General features: G+C 42.1%; 2 protein-coding genes across 4 annotated transcripts in view; both read left to right on the forward strand.

The window, feature by feature from the left end:
* The first annotated feature begins 312 nt into the window (after window positions 1-312).
* The window catches only part of stx12l (syntaxin 12, like), a 33,884-nt gene continuing 6,784 nt past the window's right edge, over window positions 313-27,412 (forward strand). Inside the window, exons 1-5 of one of the 2 annotated variants that reach the window (XM_079641101.1) lie at window positions 313-497; window positions 2,373-2,510; window positions 24,269-24,338; window positions 24,548-24,647; window positions 26,874-27,011. In XM_079641101.1, the coding sequence (XP_079497227.1) occupies window positions 2,408-2,510; window positions 24,269-24,338; window positions 24,548-24,647; window positions 26,874-27,011 (411 nt within the window). In that variant the 5' untranslated portion in view covers window positions 313-497; window positions 2,373-2,407. The remainder of the gene's footprint in view (window positions 498-2,372; window positions 2,511-24,268; window positions 24,339-24,547; window positions 24,648-26,873; window positions 27,012-27,412) is intronic. The other variant, XM_079641100.1, reaches the window with a different exon arrangement.
* On the forward strand, window positions 13,662-23,343 carry LOC307013638 (uncharacterized protein). Of its 2 annotated transcripts, XM_079641098.1 has the most exons (8): window positions 13,662-13,935; window positions 14,367-14,427; window positions 15,986-16,052; window positions 16,294-16,367; window positions 19,709-20,738; window positions 21,594-21,746; window positions 21,942-22,031; window positions 22,697-23,343. In XM_079641098.1, the coding sequence occupies exons 5-8, from the start codon at window positions 19,725-19,727 to the stop codon at window positions 23,003-23,005; spliced, it is 1,566 nt and encodes a 521-aa protein (XP_079497224.1). In that variant the 5' UTR covers window positions 13,662-13,935; window positions 14,367-14,427; window positions 15,986-16,052; window positions 16,294-16,367; window positions 19,709-19,724; the 3' UTR covers window positions 23,006-23,343. The 2 variants fall into 2 exon arrangements, with proteins under 2 accessions (XP_079497224.1, XP_079497225.1); XM_079641099.1 differs by lacking the exons at window positions 13,662-13,935; window positions 14,367-14,427; window positions 15,986-16,052; window positions 16,294-16,367 and adding exons at window positions 17,299-18,743; window positions 18,862-19,013.

Raw genomic sequence — 27,412 nt, forward strand, 5'->3', positions numbered from 1 at the left:
TATATTGATTTAAGTCAGCTGTCACATGCAGAGCTGCCCGGGCTGCATTCAGGTTTATTATTAGAGTCAGTCTGAGAGTCATGGGACAGGCACGGGATTACTCCAGCAGATCACTTAGTCAACGTTGAATTCCATTGCAGACTAGATGTAATAAATCACAGTGTGAGAAACCGGGGATGTACAAGAAACATATCGTTTTCAAGTCCTAACAAAACTGTATGTTTCAAAGCATGCTAGAATGGCAGTTAAAACACTTTTAGAAACTATGTTCTACCAGTAAATATAACGTGACAGTTAACAGCAAGTTGTTACTCAATGAAGACTTGAGTTAACCACCTTTGCTACTGTCAGTGAACGCAGCATCACAGCAATGTTGGATCAGAGCTCTGTACGCGTGACGTCACAGGCTGGGTCCGTAATTGTGATTTAGAAATATAAATCTGAGACATTTGGACAACCGACACTGCCAACGTCTGCTTCACCGCCAGGTAAAACATGTACTGTAAACATTCTACATTTATTTTAACAGGAATGTTTAACTGCTGCTGTGTACAACACTGTAAACATATCTAGTTACATTTGATGCACGTGACATATTGTTGTTACCACTGAATGACGACTGTCGATATAAGGTTAGTTTTATGCTAGAGTAAAATGCTTTGTTAACAGCAGTAGGGATGGTTTAATATGGTGTCAGTCGGCTATAGTCCGTATGGCTGTGTTTATTTTCGTTCCAGAATTATCTGGCACAATCCACGTGATGATTTGGGTTTGACTCGCGCGCGCCTCTATTATTCTTTAGATAGCGGCACGCAGCCTCTTTACTGTACTCAGTGAGGAAGAGGAGGGTAGGTCATCTCCTCCGTTACATGCTGTTGTTTTGGCTCTGTTCTCCATTCTGTTAGATGACACACTATATCACGATTACTTCATACTTTGGGCAGCCCACCAATAGGCAATGGTGGAATAATTACTCGTTTTTTTACTCAAGTAAGAGTAGCAATAGTAACTTGTGAAAATACTCAAAGAAAAATCATCAGCCCCTGCTAGACCACCACACACATAACAACACAGACTATAGCAGCACTGTAGTGCAATATATACTATGCTACACTGCTATTACTGACTTTGTTTCACTACCCAATACCGTAACAACAATGTACTATTTCAATATTTACTATTTTCAATACATGTTGCTATTTACTATTGTTATCTGAGAGGTACGTTATTACTTTGTATTTGTTCCACTTTTTATAATGCTGCCACTTGTCTTTTCTACCTTGTGTACTAATTTGATAATTTGTATTAATGTGTTCTTGCCACTTTACTTTAATACTACAGTACTGTTGTATTTGTGTCCTTATTTGAGCTCTTTGCTGCAACAATGTTAATGACGGATAAAGGAATTCTGATTGTGAAAGTACAAAAGTTTCAAAGTGTATTTAAAGAACCAAAAATAAAAGTACTCATGATGACCCTTTTCAGAATCATTTATATTGCATTACTGGATTGTGATTATTGATGTGTATCACAGCTGACATTAAATTGCAATGTTTATTTATATGTTAATTTGTATTATTATTATATTAGCCAAAACTATAAAGTAACTAGTAACTTAAACTGTCAAATAAATGTTGTAAAGTACAATATTGACTTCAAAAATGTAATGCAGTGGAAGTATAAAAAAGGAAAAAACGTTTATACTCAAGTACAGTACAAGTACCTCAACATTGTACAGTTCTTGAGTAAAAGTACATTATTACATCCCACCAGTGCAGTTATCATCTTTAGAGGCTATGTAATGGTAAAGGATTACAGATGAAAAGATAACTTTGAGGATGGAAGTTGGCATCAAATTTCATTCGAATTTAAGATTTAAAATCAGATTTGGAATGACTGACTGTACTCGTGTATTTAGCTTAAGGTCCATTTTCACTACTGCACTTGAGCATACATTATGGCATGCCATTTTATATCATAAATAAATAAATCATATATAAATCTCAGAGAAATAATCAAATATGAACTTTTGCATTTGACTTCTCTGTTGGAAAAGCTGTCCATATTTGAGAGCAATAGTTATGTACAAATTCTAAAGTCTTCAAATTGCTGTTTTTTGATAAGATAAGATAGGACTTTATTTATCCTGATGAAATTGTTGTGCCAGTTACAAAAATACAATAACACATATAACACAGCAGCATAATAATAAAATGGTACACTAACAGTGCAGTAAAAAGAGCAATTGAATAACTACAGGAAACATAGACAGTCACATAATTAACACTACAAGTTGTTTCAATACAAAAACTGAAATGAAATATAATTTGATGAGACTAAGTGTGCTTAATCCTCTCATTGTGTGTGTTCAGCTCGTGCTTCTCCTCAGTGACCGTGAGACATCAGGATGTCCTACATGAGTGCAGACAGCAGCAGCTGGTCCCAGCCCAGGGACTTCATCAGCCTCATCCACACCTGCAGCTCCAACATCCAGAAGATCAGCAACAACTGTGAGTGAGCACTGTATCACACGCAACAGGAACAACCTGTTCCACACCAGGGGCCTCATTTATAACGCCGTGCGTAGGAATCGAGTGGGACGGTTGTTTACGTAGTAGAAATCCAAAAAATAGGTACAGACATTTTCCGACATTTTCCGATTCACCAAACATTGCATACCGGCGAGGAAAGTGCGTACGGCACTTCCTACGCCAGTTTCCCTTTATAAATCATAATCGACTCGAAATGTGGTGCAGCTTTTGCGGGCTTCACGTAACGCCCATATTTGCCTTTAAATAGTAAAAGAAACGCCCTTTCATTCATTCATTTTGACTGACTTTACGAAGAAGATCGCAGGAAATGACGACAGAACAGCTAAAAAAGACATCTCACACCGTGTCAGATTTTGGTTATTTTGGGGAGGTCGAGATAAATCTTATTGTTTGGTGGATGCAGTTTGAACCAGAGTAGCAGCATGGAGGTCGGATCGTCACCAAAATAAATAAATAAGTGGTCCGAAAAAGGTTAATGACAAAAAAAATACACATAGCCTTCCTCAGGCAGTGTGTTTGTAGCGGGGACAGGAAACTGTAAGAAATGATCGGGGAATCCCTCCGGAGTGGAGTCATGAGACTGGATCTGAATTATTTTTTTGTATTTGGTGGTTTGCGTCCCAGCTGTCGATCAGTTGTGCGCAGCGTCTCCACTGCAGCCTGTGCATCTCAACCCCACCCCCGCAGCAACTCTATATCCACCAGTTAAAGGACAATACAACTAATGTGTTGTGTTATATTAGCTGTACAATTTACCACATATGGTATTTTTAGTTTCCATACCTCCTGTGTTTTACGAGCGACTTATCAAAACGGCATAAAACCAACCCAGTCTCACAAAAAACGTGTAATAACTACATTGATCCACAACTTGGGACGTAGTATTTCTACAAAAACAGCTCTGAAATTGTAAGATCCCTACATTTTGTTTTCACCATTAATTTCCAATGGCTGGCATCTATGTCACGTGATCTTCAAATTTCTCCCTGCAGAAAAAACAACAACATGGCCGACATTCATTTTATTCTCGGTGGAAAATGCCTATTTTAAGGTTAGTTTGGCCATTAAAATGCGTTTTGATGTCATTTGATGCGAGAAATATGAGTTGTTATTGTTAACGTTTTCATTGTTACTGATACGCAGAGTGAAGCAGGTAGGACCCAAACGCATATAACATTTGATAATACCTTTATTTCAAGGTCTTGACTAAACCTGGAACAAACAAAACACTCTACGGTAAACGAAGTCACGAACAAAAGAAGCACCAACACTGAACACAGGAAGAGACAAGACTAAATACAGGGAGGGTTAATCACAAGACGAGAAACAGCCGGGCAGGGGAGGAAAAACACAAGGGCCTCAGGTGAACACAATCAGATAACTAGACACACCAGGGAGACTAATGACAAGAGGAAAAACACAGGGAAAAGGACCAAACAATAACCCAGAGGAAAACATGACATGGAAAACAGCAAAAACACCCAAACTTACAAAACTACAACCGTGACATGAACTTAGGAGTGTGACATAACCCCCCCCCCTCAAGGGACGGATCCCAGACGTCCCAAAAAACAAAGTCCAGCAGGGTGGGTGGAGGGGGTCTGGAGGACGGGTCTCGGGCAGACGGCCCGGGGGCAAGGCAGAGTTAAAAAAGGGGAACTCGGGCGGACGGCCCGGGGGCAAGGCAGAGTTCGAGGAGGGGGTCTCGGGCGGACGGACCGGGGGCAAGGCAGAGTTCGAGGAGGGGTGAAGACCACAGCGGGCAAACTCAGGGGACCGGGCTCGAGGGCGAAGCCCGGACAGCTCCGGAGGCCGGGCAGGAGCCGGTGTCGGCAAGATCCCCCACGGAAGGGGACACAGGGCCGACAGGACCCCCGGCAGGAGAGCAGTCGGCGGAATCTCCAACGACACGGGACATAGGGTTGGCAGGACCCCCGGCAGAAGAGTAGTCTGCGGGACCTCCGACATGACAAAACATGGAGTTTGCAGGACACCCGGCAGAAGAGTAGTCTGCGGGACCTCCAACGGCACAGGACATGGGGTTGGCAGGACCCCCGGCAGAAGAGCAGTCTGTGGGACCTCCAACGGGACAAGACATGGAGTTGGCAGGACCCCCGGCAGAAGAGTAGTCTGCGGAACCTCCAACGGCTCAGGACATGGGGTTGGCAGGACCCCCGGCAGAAGAGTAGTCTGCGGGACCTCCAACGGGACAAGGCATTGAGTTGGCAGGACCCCTGGCAGAAGAGCAATCTGCGGGACCTCCAACGGGACAAGACATGGAGTTGGCAGGACCTCCGGCGGAACCTCCAACGGCACTTGAGTAGGGATTTGAGTGGGAACTCGAGAGAGGGCTTGAGAGGGAACTCGAGAGGAAACTTGAACGGAGACTCGAGAGTTGACTTGAGAGGGATCTTGAGAGGGATCTTGAGAGGGATCTTGAGAGGGAACTTGAACTGAGACTTGAGAGGGGACTTGAGAAGGGACTCGAGAGGAGACTCGAGAGAGGGCTTGAGAGGGAACTCGAGAGGTGACTTGAGAGTGGACTTGAGAGGGGACTCGGGTAGGAACTTGAGAGGAAACTTGAGAGGGGACTCGAGAAGAGACTCGAGAGAGGGCTTTAGAGGGAACTCGAGAGGTGACTTGAGAGTGGACTCGATAGGGAACTCAAGAGGGAACTCGAGAGAGGGCTTGAGAGGGAACTCGAGAGGAGACTTGAGAGGGAACTTCAGAGGAAACTTGAAAGGAGACTCGAGAGGAGACTTGAGAGTTGACTTGAGAGGCATCTGGAGAGGGAACTTGAACGGAGACTTGAGAGGGGACTTGAGAAGGGACTCGAGAGGAGACTCGAGAGAGAGGGCTTGAGAGGGAACTCGAGAGGGCTTGAGAGGGAACTCGAGGGGTGACTTGAGAGTGGACTTGAGAGGGGACTCGGGTAGGAACTTGAGAGGAGACTTGAGAGGGGACTCGAGAGGTGACTTGAGAGTGGACTTGAGAGGGGACTCGGGTAGGAACTTGAGAGGAGACTTGAGAGGGGACTCGAGAAGAAACTCGAGAGAGAGAGAGAGAGAGAGAGAGAGAGAGAGAGAGAGAGAGAGAGAGGGCTTGAGAGGGAACTCGAGAGGTGACTTGAGAGTGGACTCGATAGGGAACTCGAGAGGGAACTCGAGAGAGGGCTTGAGAGAGGTCTTGAGAGGGAACTCGAGAGGAGACTTGAGAGGGAACTTGAGAGGGAACTTGAGAGTTGACTTGAGAGATTACTTGAGAGGGAACTTGAACGGAGACTTGAGAGGGGACTTGAGAAGGGACTCGAGAGGAGACTCGAGAGGAAACTCGAAAGGATACTTGAGAGGGAACTCGAGAGGAGACTTGAGAGGTGACTTTAGAGGGGACTCGGGTAGGAACTTGAGAGGAGACTTGAGAGGGAACACGGGAGGATACTTGAGAGGGAACTCGAGCGGTGACTTGAGAGGGAACTCGAGAGTTGAATTGAGAGGGAACTCGAGAGAGGGCTTGAGAGGGAACTCGAGAGGAGACTTGAGAGGGAACTTGAGAGTTGACTTGAGAGGGAACTCGAGAGGAGACTTGAGAGGGAACTTGAGAGTTGACTTGAGAGATGACTTGAGAAGGATCTTGAGAGGGAACTTGAACGGAGACTTGAGAGATGACTTGAGAGGGATCTTAAGAGGGAACTTGAATGGAGACTTGAGAGGGGACTCGAGAGGAGACTCGAGAGGGAACTCGAGAGGATACTTGAGAGGGAACTCGAGAGGAGACTTGAGAGGTGGCTTGAGAGGGGACTCGGGTAGGAACTTGAGAGGAGACTTGAGAGGAGACTTGAGAGGAGACTCGAGAAGAGACTCGAGAGGAAACTTGAGAGGAGACTCGAGAGGGGACTTGAGAGGAGACTCGAGAGGGAACTCAAGACGATACTTGAAAGGGAACTCGAGAGGAGACTTCAGAGGTGACTTGAGAGGGGACTCAGGTAGGAACTTGAGAGGAGACTGGAGAGGGGACTTGAGCAGGAACTTGAGAGGAGACTTGAGAGGTGACTTGAGAGATGACTTGAGAAGTGTCTTGAAAGGGGACTCGAGATGGGACTCGAGAGGGGACTCGAGAGGTAGCTCGAGAGGAGACTTGAGAGGGAACTGGAGAGGAGACTTGAGAGGTGACTCGAGAAGGAACTTGAGAGTTGACTTGACAGGGAACTGGAGATGTGGCCTGAGAGGGGACTTGAGAAGGAACTTGAGAGGAGACTTGAGACGGTTGGTTCGCCAACAGAACACGGGGGGCTGGAGTTGGCTGGAGAGCCAACAGGAGACGAGGTGCTGGAGTCGGCCGGTACGCCGACAGGACTCGGGGAGCTGGTGTCGGCTGAACAGCCAACCGGAGACGAGGAGCTGGAGTCGGCCGGTATGTTGAAAGGACTCGGGGAGCTGGCGTTGGCCGGTACGCCGACAGAACTCGGGGAGCTGGCGTTGGCCGGTAAGCCAGTCCTGGAGCCGAAACTGGAGTAGGGACCATGGGTACTAGGGCCGGTACTGAAGCCAGAACCATGGCTGCTGGGCACGGAACCGGAACACGGGACCATGGCTGTGTGGGATGGTACTGGAGCACGAAACCATGGCTGTGTGGGCCGGTACTGGAGCATGGAGCCATGGCTGCTGGGGCCTGTACTGGGGCTGGAACCATGGCTCTTGGGGCTCGGGCTGCTAGCTTGGCCTTGCGACTCCTTCTCTTAGCAGCCGCCTGAATGCTCTGTGGACCTCCATAAGCCAGGCGAGTTCCAGAATATGACTCCTGGACAGGAGCAGGAACTGGGGCAGAAGCATGAGTTGACTTCAGACGGAACCCACCGAGGCGTATGGGTCCAGGTTGGGAATTGGGAGACAGGGAGCTAGCATGCCCTGGGCTAGCAGGCAGGGAATCACACACCGAGAGGATCTTTGAAATCCAGCCAGGTAAGAACTTCACCAAACCTGGTTTCTCGATAGGCATCTGGCGCGCCTCTGACAACACAGCCTCTCGCTGCTGAACTCCGGGTGCTCTCTTCCATCGATCCGAGCAGTTAGCCAAAAAAAAGGAAAAATGCACTAATTCCAGCTCGAACGGATCTGCTGGGCCCATTTCTTGGTTGGTGCTTTCTGATACGCAGATTGAAGCAGGTAGGACCCAAACGCATATAACATTTGATAATACCTTTATTTCAAGGTCTTGAGTAAACCTGGAACAAACAAAACACTCTACGGTGGACGAAGTCACGAACAAAAGAAGCACCAACACTGAACACAGGAAGAGACAAGACTAAATACAGGGAGGGGTAATCACAAGACGAGAAACAGCCGGGCAGGGAAGGAGAAACACAAGGGCCACAGGTGAACACAATCAGATAACTAGACACACCAGGGAGACTAATGACAAGAGGAAAAACACAGGGAAAAGGACCAGACAATAACCCAGAGGAAAACATGACATGGAAAACAGCAAAAACACCCAAACCTACAAAACTACAACCGTGACATGAACTTAGGAGTGTGACAGTTACCAAGGTGGTTGCTAGGGACGCTGCTAGATACGTTATTTTCCCCTGTGCAATTCTCCATTTACTCAACAATAACACAGAATCATCCTTGTGTTTATTTATTTGTTTGATTAATAAACACAAGTTGGAGTCCGTCAGGACCGAGGGTCGGAGCAGCTCATTTGCTTTTAGAGAATATTACACCCGGAAGTAAGTATTCTCTCCGCTTCGCTTGACAAACCCCGTGATAGTCCTCAAGCTTTGTGATTGGATGTTTGAGTTTGCTCCGAGGGTTACGCCGAGCGTCGAACAGCACTTGAAATGGGATGGAACCACGGCAGACTGTCCAAAACTGGATTTGAACGGGTCCACCCCGTCCCCCCCTCCCCCACCCCGTCCCCAGAACTACACATGCTGGCTATTGTGTTTCGCAACATGTTCTCTATGTTCTCAAAAGACGTTTTTGTATTTCCCAAAATAAGAAGTTGCCAGTATTAAACTGTGTACATCCCTGGAGGTTTAGGGGATAGGAACAATCAAATGTAAAACATATAATTAATAAATGGTTTGAAAATTGCTTGTGTCCATAATGGGCAGCATTAATATACCCACATGCAAGCTAAGGTCAGAAGAGCTTTATTTAACAGCTGGTCTTATGTCTGTGACCCCTCCTGTTGTTCATTGATAAGCCTGAAACATGCACTTGTCAAGGTTCAGAGGCACATTTTGCAAATATGGCAGTAGCCATCGATCATCTTAAGATAAGATATACTTTATTGATCCCAAGTTGGAAACATTTGCGTTACATCAGCATGTGTAACAGTTGTAAATATGCAGTGGTGTTTATTTGTAAACACCACTGCGACCATGGCCTCAGTTCTGAGGCCATGGTTCTCAGCAGGAAACCGATGGACTGTCCACTCCAAGTAGGGAATGAGTCCGTACCCCAAGTGAAGGAGTTCAAGTATCTCGGGGTCTTGTTCTCGAGTGAGGGAACAATGGAGCGTGAGATGGGTCGGAGAATCGGAGCAGCGCGAGCAGTACTGCAGTCGCTTTACCACACCGTTGTGACGAAAAGGGAGCTGAGCCAGAAGGCAAAGCTCTTTGTCTACCGGGCCATTTTCGTTCCTACCCTCACCTATGGTCATGAAGGATGGGTCATGACCGAAAGAACGAGATCGCGGGTACAAGCGGCCGAGATGGGTTTTCTCCGCAGGGTGGCTGGTGTCTCCCTTAGGGATAAGGTGAGAAGTTCGGTCATCCGGGAGGGACTCGGAGTTGAACCGCTCCTCCTTCGCCTCAAAAGGAGCCAGTCGAGGTGGTTCGGGCACCTAGTTAGGATGCCACCTGGGCGCCTCCCTAGGGAGGTGTTCCAGGCACGTCCAGCTGGGAAGAGACCAAGGGGTAGACCTAGGACCAGGTGGAGGGATTATATCTCTTCGCTGGCCTGGGAGCGCCTTGGGATCCCCCAGTCAGAGCTGGTTGATGTGGCCAGGGAAAAGAAAGTTTGGGGCTCTCTGCTGGAACTGCTACCTCCGCGACCCGACCACGGATAAGCGGGAGAAGATGGATGGATGGATGGATGGAATTCTGTGTTCTTTATTTATTGATTGTTCAATACCTGACAAGGTCGGAGATTAACAACTTGGGTCGCAGGTTCCTCAACAGTGCATTACAAGACATCTATCAATATGTGTGTACCTCCACCATTACACTTTCATATTCTGCTCATTTCTTTTACTATCTACATACATCTTATAAGAGTATAATACATACAGAGGCGCGGAAAGGTATTTTGAGTGGGGGTGCTGAGGTGCTGGACTCCAGTGAACACTATTACGGGCACTATAGAGCACGCACAAAAGCACTCCCCACAAGCAAACACACAGTACACCCGCGACTGTTACGATGAAGGCTCGATAACCAGCTCACGGAATATAGGCAGGGCTAAAGTGCTATTTCTTACGAGTGAGTACCTCACCTCCTCTAGAGGGGTCAGGGGGGATGCTCCCCCGGGAAGATTTTTTTTAAATATTGAAGTTAAAAGCATCAATCTGGTGCACTTTGAGAGCAACATTAAGAGATATGGATACATCTCTCAACACCCAGATGAAACACAACTGTAAGCAGATGTTCTTTTTCTTTATGGATATTTTACAAATCACTCCCCTTTCAAACTGTATTCTTGTTTTACTGTCATATAGTATTTCATAACTGTTTTTCCTTTATTCTCTTATTTTTTTTATAACTATAATGATCATATGAAGGTGTGCCGCGGAAATAATCTTTTGAATAATTTGTGACCAAACCGTTTGAGACGCACTGAGATAACTTAGACTAAAGTTAACTATCTAAACACTCAGAGAGTCCTTTAGCTCACCTGAGCCTCTCAGTCTGAGAGGAGAGCTCTCCTCCAGCTTGTTGTGGAACAAACAGCTCCTTATGTTCGTTAGTGCAGCTAGCTAACCAGATGCTAACAACACGGTCCCTACTGCTGGCACCGGTCCCTCTCTCTCTCTCTCTCCCTCTCTCTCCCTCTCTCTCTCTCCCTCTCTCCCTCTCTCTCTCTCTCTCACACTAAATGCGCTATTTCTGCACACATACACACACACAACACACACACACACACACACACACACACACACACACACACACACACACACACACACACACACACACACACACACACACACACACACACAGAGCCGAGCTTGAATGACACAAGCACACTTTTATTTCCATGCAACTCTCTGATAGGTCTTGTGTCTTGCCTCTGTTGCATTCACTGAATACGGGAAATTACATTCCTGCCGTCCTCTGTCATGATGAGGTTGAGGTAAAGCACGGTTAATGTATTATATTATTGAGGTAGAATTGTCCGGGGCTACAGAAAAAACATTCGGGGCAGGCCAAAATATTATTTTACCAACAAAGTGGAATTTATTGGCTACATATTATACAGATTAAGCACAGCGGGAGCAGCAATAACTGTCAAATAATAATTCAGACAGGGGAGCTCCGCACCCCCTGCCTGCCGCTAGGGGGTGCTGCAGCGCCTTCAGCACCCCCCTTCCCGCGCCCATGAATACTATGTATAATATCAGTTAAAATATGTGCTTCAACATAACGTTGCTGGAGGTATACACACATATTGATAGATGTCTTGTAATGCACTGTTGAAGAACCTGCGACCCAAGTTTTTCATTCAATGCATAACTACACCGTAGTTGGGTATAATATGATATGTCAATAAACCTTAGAAAATGTTGAAAGGGATGGGCTAAATAGTCATTATATACAGTCTTTAATTAACTATTAGTAGAGAATAACGAGTAATGAATATACTTTATAGGGATCCTATTAATATCTAATAATAAAAATAATGAAATTCAATAACATGCTTTAACCACTAGGTGTCCCTTTATATCAGTTGTGCACCGTTATGGTGTAAATACAGCCTATCTACCAATTGCATCAAATATAAAAGTCAGCCGAATTAGTGTTGATACTGCAAAGAGACGTATTGTGTGAAAAGAAATGTAAGATGTTGTTTAATTGCTGATATATTTATGATCCACGTCACGTTTTCAGTGTTGGCGGCAGTTCCTCATGTTTGTCTAGAAGTCTTCTCATCAGGGCTCTATAAATAAAGAACTACGGCGGATATGTAATATATGTAATGTAGCCGAACCGTTTATTACAATGCCGTTATGTGATGACTTTCAAAGAGAAAAGCAAGCACACTCGGAATAAAGTATTATTTTATTTAATAAAAAAGATGTTTTCGGTCTGTTTCTGGTATTTGTTTATGACGATGTGATGTGAGATGTGAGACTGGGTTGGAGAATTGCACAGGGGAAAATAACGTATCTATGCCACAATTTTAGATGCGGATTTATACGTTTGCGCTGTGGACCAACACTATAAATGGACGGGGAAGGGGGTAGCAATAAAAATAACACCATTAAACAGTTACACAACATAACAGAAATAATATCGATAGCAGCGTCCCTAGCAACCACCTTGGTAACAATGAAAACCTTGTATGGACACAATTTCCTGTAATAATCTTCGTAATAACTAGCAAACTAAAAATCATGTGCATCCACTGCACACATAATCTGAAATAAAAACTCAAATTTCTCGCATCAAATGACATCAAAACGCATTTTAATGGCCAAACTAACTTTAAAATAGGCATTTTTTCGAGAATAAAACGAATGTCGGCCATGTTTTTTTTTCTGGAGAGAGAAATTTGAAGATCACGTGACATAGATGCCAGCCATTGGAAATGAATGGTGAAAAAAAACGTAGGGATCTTACAATTTCAGAGGCGTTTTTGTAGAAATACTACGTCCCAAGTTGTGGACCAACGTAGTTATTACACGTTTTTTTTGTGAGACTGGGTTGAAAACACGATTAAACGTGATAGTATATACAACCAAGCTCGTATCTACAACTTATAGAAATGCAAAACGGCGTCAGTTTAGACGTAATTTTATCCTCCTGCTTACCGCATCATTTATGAGAAAACATTTCATAACATTAACACAACATATTCGAGGTGGTTTTAAATAACATATCCGAATTTATTTATTTCTCCAAGTTATGTTTTTGTGTGCACTGAGGAGTCTCAAACAGGCGATTGTTAAATCATTTTAAAATTGGCTTTAATCCATTTGTGAAAATGAATTCTTCATATATCATAAATGAGAGGTAACATTTTATTTATGGTATTATTCCCACATATTTCTCTCCATTCTTCTTTCTGCCAACGGTGTCGCAGTTTCTCGTCTCTCCCGTTGTTGTGCTTAGTGCGTACGCATGGGTTAGAGTTTGCGTGGAGGACCACACATTTTCCCGTCAAGTTAGTATTTTATAAATCGCAAACATTGCGTAGAAACTGGCGTACGCCATTTTTTTAGGGTATATCCCTTTATAAATGAGGTCCCAGATCACTAGAGAACACATTCTATTCAAATGTTAAGGTTTTATTGTAGAATGCACTGAGGCTAATGTGTGGGAAAGGAAAGTCTCACTGTAAGTCCAATACAGCGCAACATTCAATATACTTTAGACGTAAAGCAAGGTAGTCAAATAGTGCAATCAATATTGATTCAGTGGTGCAAGTCAAATTCAGAAATAAGTATATTTAAAAAAGAATAAGATACAAGAGAATGAAGAATTAAAAGCTGTACAGTAGAATTCATATATTTTAATAATATATATATTTTCTTTAGTTCATTTGTTCTGTTTTTAATTCAGCAGGTCAGTCAATCAATGTTTATTTATATAGCCCAATATCACAAATGTTACATTTGTCTCAGTGGACTTCACAGTTTGTACAGAATATCAGTATGACAATACGACACCCTCTGTCCTTAGACCCTCACATCGTACAAGGAAAAACTTCCAGAGAAAATCCACATTTTAAAGGGCAACATGGGAGAAACCTCAGGGAGAGCAACAGAGGAGGGATCCCTCTCCCAGGACGGACAGAGACGTGCAATAGATGCCGTGTGTAAATTAAAAAAAAAAAAAAGGTGAACCTATATGTTCATAAAATAGTGTGCACTGAAAAAAGGGGGACTGGCCATCTGTTGGATTTATCCAAGCCTATTGTGTGAATGTTATACAATTGCCTCATGTTCCGAAGCAAAATGTAATAGTATTGAGTAGAATCTACATTTTATGTGGAGAGAGTACATGAACTTGTTTAGGTCATGTTGGGATAAAATGAGTCAATCAAATAAATGTATCAATTCCACCGCAATATACCCCGCGAAATCGCGCAATGCATTTCTTTGTGGAAGAAGACAGCAGCAAGGAAGGCAGCTCTGTCCCGCCATTACCCAGCTTGGATCGGTAAGTATGGATGGTTGGAATACATTGGAATATTAGTTAATGCGTAACTATATGTAATATAATGCATTGAAAGTCACCAACATAAGTTAATGAACTGTCATGAAGTTATTTGCTCTCGTGCTGTTGAATTACCATGTGCTACGTTTCCTCTGTGAAAATGGCGGGTGGGGCCCGCCGCAAGGTGTTGGTTCGTAGTTACTTAATGCTATCTGTTAATTTAGCCATTGTTAGCTAACGTCGCATTAGGATTAACGTTAGCTTTCAAACGAAAGCTTTGGTCAACGAGCAGTACGAGTTTACATTACTGTCTTTTAATTAAGAGGCTGGGGCGCTCACTTTTTAACCAAGCCACGCTCCAAAGTTATGCTAAATTTTAGCAAGGGAAAAACGGCAATACTTTTTTAATGTCAATGCTGTTGTCGCTGCTGCAGATTGCTGCTGTAGATTGCCGTCAGACGACCGTAGTGCCTCTGCTGTGGCTCAAGTTCTGTGGTGAGTATGTATTTTATCTGTAAATAACAGGATTAGAAGTGTGGGTATCGTTTATCAGAATTATGATACCAGTAGGCTACCCTTAAAACCTGATTGGGGTATGTTAGAAATTAAAATCAATGTTTTAATGGGGAAATGTAGTTTAAACATGCCGTCAGTTGGAATGCTCTTTTATACTGAAAAACCAGAGATTCTTGTGCACAAGCAGTTAAGCTTTTATTCTGAAAATCCTTCATCTCCGGTTAGCATTTAGCATGTGGCTAATATACGATTTCCTAAAGAGGTGAATTTAGTAGCGAAATGATATGGAGTGGTGAAAACCGAAGCCTACTGATTTAACACTACAACTATAGATGTCGAGATACTACCATGCTGAATATTAAATGAAGGTACAGTTTATTTGAATACATTATTGTTTACAGACGAGAGTAGCATGTGACAACATCCGGAATGACCGGAAACCAAACGAGCCGAGAAGTATTGTTTAGAGTATTGATTACAGCGTTTAGAATGTGTTAAATGAAAAGTGATGAAAGAGAATATGAGGAGAAACGGCGTGTTAAGCATATATTGAATGTGAAAAGAACCTATCCTCTGTTTAAATGCAATAACGGACATTGGAGACGAGTTGAGCCGGCTGGCGGGGAGGAGCCAGCAGAGGATATATAAACAGCACCGGAGGAGAGATCCATTCTCTTCTCTTCCCTATCGAGGAGAGCCAGATCACAGCTGTTTGTCTGACTGAACAATATCATGTTTGTGACCAACCCGCGCCTTTTTAAATTAAAGTACCCAATTGAACTTTCACAGAGACTCCATTTAGTCTCCTATTTTAAAGCTTCTCTCCTGGTCGGGAGAATAACGAACACAGTTAACAGGTACTAACGGGGCTAACGGCTACTTAGGGGCTAACGGCTTAGCATGGTTAGCAGTCCGGTGCATCAGCTTTAGGGCATATATGTTTGTGCGTCATTCTAGGGGATACAGACAGGCTATATGCTCTAGTTACCAGAAGCACATGGCTAATTATTATGCAGCACATGGTTAATTATTATGCAGACTGACATCATCTGACTTTCCCAGTGCCCCATGTAGCAGTGATTATTATGATAAGGATAGGTATCCTTTGACTTGAGAAGTCGATACTACTTGGTACCAGATTATTTCGGTAGGTACCCAGCCGTATATATACATGTACATTGAAGGGAGCAATGGTGTCATTTACATTTTCAGATGCAGACATGTATATTGGCTATTTGTTGATCTGCTTTAAAAAAGATTGGCATCATCCCTCAAAATAACATAATCTGTTGACCTGTAGAGTCATAGCCGCGGGAAGTCATTTTACTTAGGGGGTGAGGCCAAAAGTGGGGAGAGATTTCAACAGTAACATGAACATAATAGTAACCAGCAAAAAATGTACACCATTCACCAACAGGGGGTGCTGCAGCACCTCCAGAACCCCTACTTCCCGTATGTGTAGAGTATTTACAATTTTTGTCTATAGAAATACTGTTTTGCATTGTATAAGTGTTTTTTGTGTTGCTCTTTGTTGCAGCAGATTGAAACGCGAACTCTGTGCGTGTCTGGAGTCGGCGCTTTTACTGTGGGCTCAAATTGATATGGTGAGAATACAATTGTATTTTGGTTTAACCCTGTCCCACTCGGTGTGATTGGCCATTGTGTGATGTGTCACACTTTTTGAAATGCTTTTTATAAACAGTTGTGTCACTACTGTTACTTAGACCTTCCCCATTTTATTATTGATTGATGTTTGTTATTTCATTTTGAAAGCTTGTCTTACATTTTTGTCAGAATTTTCTCATTAGACATTAATCCTTCTTTGTTTCCATTTGTCTTTTGCAGTGAATGGTGCTGCAAGTTTGCCAGAATGTTGCTGTGAATGTGGCGTTGTAAGGCCTGCCCCTCAGTTTTACCAAGTAGGTCCCAAATATTAAAACATTATCGAGTGAAACATAGATATTATGGGAATAATAATCGTTTTCCTTGTGTATATGTAAGCTGCCCCTGCACTTTTAAAACGTGGAATGCTTTTTTAATTCATTTGAATAGATTTCATGTGACTAAAACCAGTCATCAATCCAAGAGCTGTATATTTAGGTGCCAGTTATGTCCTTGTAAGGATCTTGTCTCGGAAAGGTATTACTGGGCTCACATTAATGCACACCTTAACAAAAATGAGGTTGTAACTTGCATGTTTTTAGCTTGCAACTTTCAAACAAATATCTACGGAACATTTAAATCCCACTGGAGCAGAAAACATACTTATTATTCAATTACAGATTTTAAACCAGAAATTGTGACATCAACCACCTTTGTTTCTCTGGAATCTGCGCAAAATACTTCAGATGATGAAATAGGTGAGGCATACTCTGATGCACAACCAGATTGCAGTGTTTATGCCCCGAATGACCTTCCAAATGTAATTGAACAAACTTTTGCAGCAGCTTTGTTAAAGTTGGAACATTTAACGCATGTACCAAGCACAGCAATCAATGATTTTTTGCTAGAGCTTCACAACTTAACTAGCTCTCTCTCGAGTTCCCACACTGATGGCGTTCTAGTTGATATTTTTCAGAAGCACAAACTCCAGGTTGACAGAGCTATCATAGAGGAAATAACCACTTCTCTGTGCACTGGGAATCCTATAAATAAAGCCATAGAGAAGGGTGGTCCTTTGAGTTCTACATATCAACGTAAGCAGTATTACAAGGCAAACTTTAATATTGTTGAACCAGTTGAATGTATCTTGGATGCTAAAGAGAAGAAAACCTTCCAGTATGTCCCCATTCTTGAATCTCTACAGGTGCTGTTGAATGGGAAAGATATTGTGGACAAGTTAGTTTGTAGTCACGAAACGCAAAGGGAAACAGAGACAGCAAAATAAATTGTGTACAAGTGTTTCAGGGATGGTCTGCATTGTAAGCAAAACAGTTTATTGTCAGGTCAAGAGTTAAGGGTATCTATTGGTTTGTATGTTGATGACTTCGAGGTCTGTAACCCTCTTGGCACCTCCCGTAAAACCCACAAACTTTGTGCTGTGTACTGGGTGCTGAGTAACCTACCCCCAGGGTCTCATTCCTCTTTGTCCTCCATTTACTTAGCTATTTTGTGCAAAACAGACAATGTTAAGACCTATGGCTATGACAAGGTTTTAGAGCCACTTCTACGTGATCTCAGGTCTTTGGAAGTTGATGGAATTTTTGTCCCACAACTGGGAACATCGCTCAAAGGTACAGTTCAAACTATTGCTGCAGACAATTTAGGAGCTCATGGATTAGCGGGTTTTGTTGAGAATTTTTCAGGCACCTATTTTTGTCGTTTTTGTACTGCAACAGCTTCAGACATTGCATCAAATGAGGTTAGAGCAGGAACTTTCAGCCTCAGAACAAAAGAAATACATGACACTCATGTCAGAACAGCCCTAGATAGTGGCAGCAGCTGTTTTGGAGTTAAAAGAGCTTGTCCTTTGACTAAAGCGCTTTCTCATTTTAATGTCATCAGTGGCTACCCTCCTGACATTGCCCACGATCTCTTTGAAGGCATTGTGCCTGTTGAAATAGCACATTGTCTAACATTTCTAATCTCAAAGAAGTACATAACCTTGGAAGATATTAACAATTCCATTCTACATTTCCCATACAAGTGGACAGACAAAACAAATAAGCCTCATATTTTGCCACAAAATCTCTCACACAGGAAAACCATAGGTGGTAATGCCCATGAAAACTGGTGCTTGTTAAGATTGCTCCCATTTATAATTGGGCCTAAGATTCCTGAGCATGATCCAGCATGGTAGGTCTTGTTGGACCTAAAACAGATTGTTGAGCTTGTGGTTGCCCCAGTTCACAACGACGAGTCTATTGCATACCTTGAGAGCAAAATTTCAGACCATAGACAAAGGTATCAAGAGGTTTTTCCTAACAATAGACTGCGTCCCAAACACCACTACATAGAACATTACCCACAACTAATAAGGTTTTTTGGGCCTCTTGTGGGACTTTGGACTATGAGGTTTGAGGCAAAGCACAGTTTCTTTAAAAACATAATCAAACACACCAGTTGCTTTAAAAACGTGCCCCTATCTCTGGCTGTGAAACATCAGTTTATGATTGGCTACCACTTGTCGTCTCCAAGTATTGATAAACAAATGCTGGATGTCTCAGATGTATCTTCTGTCCCCTTAGATGTTTTGAAGGAGGAGCTAGTTCAAGCTTTTAAACAGAAAGATCCTGACATATCTGAAATACACCTTGCAAAAAATGCTTGGAGCAAGGGAATAAACTACAGGACAGGTATGGTAGTTGTCCATGGGTCTGGAGTTGGCTTGCCCGAATTTGGGGAAATCCATCAAATATGCATTTTGCATCAGAGAGTGTTTTTTGTTTTGAAACTGCTGTGTGGATGGTATAGTGAGCACTACAGAGCCTTTGAGGTGACTCCATCTCCGTCACGAGAACTTGCTCTTGTGGAAGTCTGTGAACTGGTCGATGAGTATCCCTTGGCCGCCTATCTGGTTGGATGTGTGCGGATGGTGACCTTGAAGAGATCAATCTGTGTCTGAGGTAAAGCAACAAATTAAACACTGCTTGGGCAGGTACAGACTAAAGTACCGAGAATAGGTACCGTTGGGTACTGGTATCGGTTCAAACACATATATATATAAACATTAGATGGCTCATGGGAGATTTTCCAGCGTAGCTCACCGGCCGCCATCTTGCTGCAGTCACCAGCTACTGTTGTAAGGTGAGTGATCTGCACAAAAATACTCTTAACTCGCTGAAATCTTGACTGATTTACAAACGGTTTGGTTTATTATAAACGTTATTAGCATGGCTATGATACAGGAGACAACAAGACATGTTGAAAAAAAATTCATAATTATAAGTATGCAGTATCATAACTACATCTTTGATGTTTATAACAAACCAACCCGTTTGAAAATTGAGCAAACTATGGTTATTTAAATAGTAAACCATAATGTTATGAATGAGCGAGCTGACTGCAGCAAGATGGCGGCCATGTTGCAACGTCGGTCTCCATTGGCCAGCAGCATGGGTGAGCCATCTATTGTTTATATCTATGGGTTCAAATGTGAACAGTACCCAACCCTATACATTGGTCCAATAACATTGTTATTGTTCTTCACAATGAACCCTTTTAAAAAATGACAAGCATTCACTCTTCTACCAAGGCCCATGTACTTGAAATAAAACTAATTCTAAACCTTTTATTGTTTATATACTCTCTTTCCTAACAGACGGTGAAGAAAGACCATGATGACATCAGCTGTTCTCAGAGTAATCCTAGGGGCTGACAGCTGTCAGAGGGTGGTGATTTCTGCTGGCCTGCCTTCAACTGTGAATGAACTGGAGAATGAGATAAAGACTCAGTGTAATGTAAAGGAACCCTTTCGGCTGCAGTTCATGGACACGCTTTTTGGCGATGAATTTATGAACTTAACTTCCATGGGAGAAATACAAGACAAAGCTACAGTCAAGGTCATATACACATCATGCAGACCTCTCAATGCTGATGCAGATCAATGTGTGGACAGTTGCTCCTTTCCACCAACCAGTCATCCTGATGACACCACATCTTCTCTAGGCGACAGCACCGGGATTCTCACATCTCCAGAGTCCACTTCTTCACGGTCTTCATGGCCAGGTGTGTTCCATGTTCCCCGTTTTTCGTATGATGCAGAGATTAAGCTTGAAAAGGCCCACAGAGTTCTCAGAGAAGAAGGGACACTGTTGATCCCTGATTCAAAGCTCAAGTCTGATATACTAGAGGGGTTGATTCAGGAGGTAGTTAAGCACAAAGTCTACGCCACGGACAGGGAGTTTGACCAAGTTGCAGAGGCGCTCGTCATGAAGCATCCATGTTTACAAGAAAAAGGCTCAGCCTCTGGCTATGGGGGATGGAAGACTAGTCTCAAATACAAGTTGTCCAACTACCGCACACATCTCCGGAAAGTGGGATGTCCTGAAGTATGTGTAAATACTTTGAAACATAAACCAGAAGGGAAACGTTCTCCTGCTTTTAAAGTTAAGAAACCAAAGAGGGGTGAAGTGGCCTACTGCCCTGACTTTCCACTTGGAGAATGCGCCCAGTCCTTAGAGAAGATGAGGGTTGAACTCCTTTCAGATTACAAGAAGCGTAATAACAGAGAGACAGTTAAGGCTAAAATGGAGAAAACATTTGCATTGAGAAGACAAGAAGTCATTAGTGATGTTCCCATGACCAGTGATGTACAAGAGAGATGGCCAGCTCTCTTTGGTGTAATGGAGGTGAGTACACAGATAATGGTGTAACTTTTTGTGCTGTAGATGGTATATGCAACTGTTAGAGTAAAGCTTGGCCCCATTACGATGTTGTTCAGAAGTAGGTGCAAATGAATGCTGGATGTTGAAAAGCTGATGCTTCACTGCATTGCTGGCTTAAATGTGTAAGAAGAAGGTGAAGTAGTAGGAATATTTGAAAAAGTGGGAACATGATTGAAGCAGATGAGTAGGGCTTGAGTTTAAGGATGTCCGTCATCCCTGGGGCCGAAAAAAATAGGATTGAGGAGGAGGAACATTTATTTAGCGAGGAATTTGGGCCTAGAGTTAAAAGGAAAAATACCGTGATAACGTCATAAATTAAAATGACTGCAAGTTTTGTTTAGCACAAGTTCTTATTAAACCTCCTTGAGAACAGAAACACACAGCACATACTGCTGGTGTCATGTCCCTACTGGTTTTCAGACTAACTGGTTTCCACATGTTGTGTTTACCGAACACAACAGTTGTGGTCTGCCTCTGTCATCAGATTCGTCACACATTCACAAACATATTATTGGCAATTTTCAGGTCCAAATCTCGTATCTACTGTGGCGAATATGATTGTATAAGTTAGCACTACATCAAAGCCGCCTAAAAAAATAAGTTTGTCTAAAATATATCAGATCGCGTCGAGCTGGATTACATCTCGGTAGAGCAAAATGCTTTCAGCATTCACACCCAATATTCCATAGCCGAAATCAAATGCTGAGCAAACATGCATAGTGCATACAGTTATGTGATTGGCAGCTGTAAGTTTAATGAAACAAATGTGTGTATGTGAGTGGGCCGTGTTGTTAAAAAATGGTTTCATTTTTTTTTCAGGTTAACGCAGAGTTCAAGCGGATTACAACTATGGCTCTACAGTCAAGGTTCCTGTCACAGCTTGACCTACAATCCGCAAGTCTGCTGAGGGTGTTCTCGAAAAAATCGGGGCAGCAGGGCAAGAAGTTAAAAGACATGGCTGCCATGATGACGGTAAGAACTTTTTAACTGTGTGTATATGTGTAGATATGTGTGTGTGTGTGTGTGTGTGTGTATATATATAATATTTCCTTTTTGGCATTAGGTCAGTCTAAAATCAATTACAATGGTAAATTATCCCAAAATGTGACCACTCCATAGGTTCAATTTGATTAAAATGTCCCTATATTCTTTGTTTTAATCCTTAAGGAAGACATCGATGTTGACAGGGAGTGCCTCATTAAAGGACTCTGCATCTACCTCAATGAGGATCCTGAGGATCTGGTGAAGGAGTACATGGTGAGTGTGTGCTAAAGTAGTAATCCACATACAAAAAAGAAGTTAGTTTGAACATGTTTTTAAGAAGAAAAATAGCCTCAGTTAAAAGAACCTCATTTGACCAGATATACCAGACCATATTACCAGACATGTTACTTAGCTGTCTTCCTGAAATTGATATTATAATAGGTTTTGTTAGAATTAACATGCTCTATCATGATTTGTGTTCTTCTGATTCCAGAGACACATTCAAATACTAATGCAATAGTCTTAAGGACAGCTCTATCCTCCTCAGGCTGCAGTATCTTCCACCTGTGGGGCTTATATTACATTACATAGGGTGAATTATGAATCAGGAGTAGTACCTAATGCTTTGCTCATTAGTCTCCAGCAATTTGGTGTCATTTCATTTCACCTGTTTATTCTCTCCAACCTTCTCCTCTTTTTAAAGTCGCTGATATATATATTACCAATAATAATTACCATTCACTCAATTTAATGTACAACCTACAATCTGTTAGCCAGGCTGGTGAAACCCACAGGTGAAAACAAACCAGGTATTCTTCTTCGCAAGCATTGTGCTAATTAGTGTAGTGCCACAGTAGAGTCAAATAAGCAAATTGTGTCTTAATGAGGTCCGAGTAAAAAAAATCTTATCCTTAAAGAAATCATTTGTCTTCCACCAGGACATGACTGAGGCCAACACACTACGTGAGGTAGAAAAAACAACAGTGGGGATCTATGTTGCCAGAGAGACTCCCAGCAGTGACTACTCTGATGTCGGAGTTATCCTCGAGGGTGTGGTGGTGCTTCAGGATCTGGAGAATGTGGCTCTTGCAGCTGTAATGTTGTTTGGACTCATGTATGCCCTAAACATGAATTACCCGTTGAAGCTCCGCAACACCTTAGAAGTTATTCAGAAGCTTATAATGGAGGTGGATGCATCTGACCTTTCAAGAAAGGCCCAAAACTTGAAGAGGAAAATGCACGAGTGAAGAGAGCTCACTGTCCATGTTCACTGTCCATGTTCACGGCTCGCTGTTCCTACACTGTTCTTGTAGTTGAGATGCAGAGTATACATTCCTGGACTGAGTGGTGTGGCTGGTTCTCCCACCATCGCAGTTATTGATGCCTTATAAAAAGCAGGGGATGCTTTATTTATATATAAATATATATTGTTTTTTTGTTTACGTTGTTGTTGTTGTAATGAAATTGCTTAACGATATGTAAGGTCCTTTTTAATATTTGTACTTCTCAAATTGGAGATTAGTTTTGGAAAGACTTGAGTGATTATTTAATCTCCAGGTTCTTGAATAAAGGTCTTGAAACAAAACTTTCTAATCGTTTTCAATGCAAAAAAAGTGGGTTATGTTTACTTTTAAAATCTGTTTCATATTTACATTAAATTATATTTATAAATATAATGTATAACAAAAAAGATTACAATTCTGAAAACATGTAATAGACATGGGAATATTAAAATAACAAATATTGCTAGAGTTATGTGATCAAATAGTGTTGGAATAAAAGGGATTGAATTGTGTTTGAATAAAGTGATCAAAATGGGTTGGAGTAAAATGATGAAAGTGTTTAATTTACTTTATTGAAACACATTTCAATAACTTTGAATCAACACAAAGTAATTGCGTTGATTGGACATAAATCGTTTGTGTTGATTTAAAACAATTCTATAGGTTGCTGCCAAAGCAAATTATTTGTGTGCAACAAATGTCCACAATTGAATTGAGTAAATCCAATGTGTTCTTTTTTTCAGTGTGTGTGGGCTTAACTGTGTGTATTAAACTAAAAAGGAGCATTTTCTGTCAGCTCTGATTTAATTTCTGCTTTTTTAAACTGTAGTATGTGCTCATGTGTTTCAGTGGGGGCGTATAGGCTCCTGCCTGAATATGCTGAGTGAAAAGCAGGTTTTCCTATCAATAAAATCATTTTTAAATCCTAAATATCTTGGTTTCTTCTTCTCTAAGGTCACATTGTCCTTTCGTCTTACATATTACACTTAACTAAAAAACCTTCATATTGATATTTATTTTATTTTGTATTTATTGGCATTGCATTTGATATTGAGGAAATCCAAATGCACCAGTCAGTAATCAGGTTACATTACTTGTATATTGTGATACCTAGATAAGGTTGCTGATAACATTTTATTTGACTGGTAACTAGTAATTGTAAAGGCATACATTTTGTAGTAACCCTCTCCCCCCTGTGTGTAATTCAATTGTTCCTTTTCTCCTCAGCTGGTCAGATCAAAAACCTCCTCAACCAACCCGGGCTGAGACAGGAGAGCTCCGAGCTGAAGGAGAAGCTGTGAGTACTGACCTGGGACCAGCAGCACCCTGGGTAATATTTCAGAGTGGAAGGATCTTAATGTTGTGTGTGTGTGTGTGTGTGTGTGTGTGTGTGTGTGTGTGTGTGTGTGTGTGTGTGTGTGTGTGTGTGTGTGTGTGTGTGTGTCTGTGTGTGTGTGTGTGTGTGTGTGTGTGTGTGTGTGTGTGTGTGTGTGTGTTCCCCTGCAGCCAACAGCTCCAGCACTACACCAACCAGCTGGCTAAAGAAACCAACAGACACCTGAAGGAGCTGGGCTCCCTGCCCCCCCCACTGTCTCCATCAGAACAGGTCAGCCCTCACCAGTGACGTGTGGTGAGGTCAATGGGCACAGAGGCACTGGCTAGTATCAGAGCCACAGTTATAGACATATGAGCCCCATAGAGGAAGCTTGAATTCACCATTCGATTGGGATGACTGACCTAATGGTTAGGTGACCGTGTTTGTCATATCTCATATTATAATTATTTAAAAAACACACATAGGCCTACAGGTCAGTATTCAATGATGTCTCCCCCTATTTGAAGCAGAGTTCTGCAAATTCGGCTATTTTGTGTATAAAATGATCGCAATCAAACAATTACATTTTGTCATAGATCAGTTGAAAGATGTAATATTTATATGTATATATTTTTTTACCTTCTGTAAATGCTACTTTCATTGAAGTGGGAGAGGCGGCCTCCCCTGAGCGCACATATCTGTACAAACTATCGCTATATCAACAAATCATTCAATTGAGATATATCAACATATGGATATGTCAGTAAAATCATAGTAGGGCAATGAATGCCATGATAAGCTTATTCCACGGTCAGATCATTGTTGATGTGTCATCAAAAACCAGAGCTGCGGATAGCTTCAGGATGAGAGGGAAGGAGAAAAGAGAAACTAAATGACACTGCATGTAACCAATAGCATACTAATGATGAACGTTTGGTCACAGTCCAGAAAAGTACAAAAACTAAGAATGAAATAATTTAGCTCGTTAGTAAATTACAACACATGGCGTAACCAATTACTCACCACCACTTTGTAGCAAAAGCATGGTTATTAGAAGCCCACTTTAATAGGGAAAATACATAAACAAACTTACTGTAGGGTTTTAAGTGAGAACATTACATCATACCACAGGCCAGGAGTCTGCAGGGCCCAGCAGAGGGCGATCAAGTTAAAGGAAACACAAAATATTAACAATCTACAAAAAAAAAAGATATTAAAAGGAAATTGACTACTTTAACTGGAGAAATGCCTTGTAAACAAAATGGTCATTCAATATGGTGACTTCTTTTTCAAAGAATATAGCATTTGTGGTGATTTTAATGTATGTAAAAAGGATAGAATAAGATTGCGTCCTGCAGAGAACGCTGCTCATACTGACATACTTCAGGATGTGAAGTGAGAGTGGGCTGGACTTTTTTCCTGCATCAAAATCAATCTCTGTCTTTGCCTTCTCATGGTGCTATTCACGTTACAATTACAAACCAATGTATGAGAGTTCTCTTTTTTTTTAATAAATCTTTTTATTAGTTTTCGCACGGATAGCGAACAGACATTTTCAAGACATTACAGTACATGTAAAATACTGTGTTTTCCTAATATAGATGACAAACAAACACAAACCCCATTACCCCGCAATCTCATTCACACAAACATACAAGGGGGAGGGGGGGATAAGGAAATAAAAAGCAAAATAAATAAAGGATGAATATTAAATAGTATTGCAAAGAAAAGGGAGGGGAGGGAGGGGGGGTGCTCTGCTGATAATTAGGTATTGGGTTCTTCATCAATAGTAAGGGTGTCAATTGTTTTGCGGCTATAGATGCCATGTCTTTTTAAGGTATCAAGTTGCGCAGTTGTTCTGTATCGATTAGTAAAAGTTTGAAGTGAGTAACGAGGTTTCTACATGATAAAAAAGTTGGAAGCGAGGGAGCGGAGGAAAACACGTCTACTCCTCACTCTTCATTCCGGAAGTCTCCGTATGACAGTACTCTTTATTTATATTATATATGCAGCCGATTCATCTTTGTTTACTAGTTGATCATGTAGTTCACAGTGTTTTGAACCATCTGCTGATGAGTTACAACTCCTTGGCTGAGACACAGACATCTTTCAAATTATAATGACTTGATAGCAATAATTATAGTGGACATAATAAAAGAAGAAGGTCAAGTTAAATTAAAACAAAACTAAACACATCTGGACATCCATGTTGCCTGCAGTCAAGATATACTTAAAAATAATAACAGTTTTGACTAAATGTTTTTGGGGGAAAACAGCAAAAATGAAAATGAGAGATAGGCTGGTGCTAGCCAACTTTAGAATGTGTAGTAAATAACTAACACCTTGAAACATTTTAAAACATGCAGGGAGCCAGTGGAGGGACTAAATGAAAAATAGACTCAGGGCAGGAGTTCTGGTTAACACCATTCAGAGCTTTACATTAGACCTGAACTCTAATGCAAAATGACAGCCTTGACCAAATGTTAAAAAAGATTCCTTTCTTTCTTTTTCTTCCAGAGGCAGCAGAAGCTCCAGAGGGAACGTTTGATGAACGATTTCTCCTCAGCCCTCAACAACTTCCAGGTGGTTCAGCGGAGGGCGGCGGAGATAGAGAAGGAGTCCGTGGCCAGAGCCCGGGCCGGATCCAGAGTCCTGGTGAGTTCTGACTCACTGTGAACAAACAGTTAAAGATTACTTTTAACCCTCCTATTGTCTTCCCCCCCTTACTTTGGTGTTCGCAGTCAAATGTGACCGGTCCTGTTTTAACTGCTATTACATTAACACTAAAACCCTTAATCATCACCAAAAATTTTTTAACACCATTTCAAATTGTACATATTGTTCAGACTACTGGTATACATGTACAACTGCAGTAAATATACAAAGAATAGACACTGAACATATCCATCCATATGGGGGGATGGGCACATAAGGGTTTGTGTGTGTGTGTGTGTGTGTGTGTGTGTGTGTGTGTGTGTGTGTGTGTGTGTGTGTGTGTGTGTGTGTGTGTGTGTGTGTGTGTGTGTGTGTGTGTGTGTGTGTGTGTGTGTGTGTGT

This window comes from Notothenia rossii, assembly GCF_949606895.1.
Source record: "Notothenia rossii genome assembly, chromosome: 7".
In the NCBI taxonomy this organism is placed as follows: domain Eukaryota; kingdom Metazoa; phylum Chordata; class Actinopteri; order Perciformes; family Nototheniidae; genus Notothenia; species Notothenia rossii.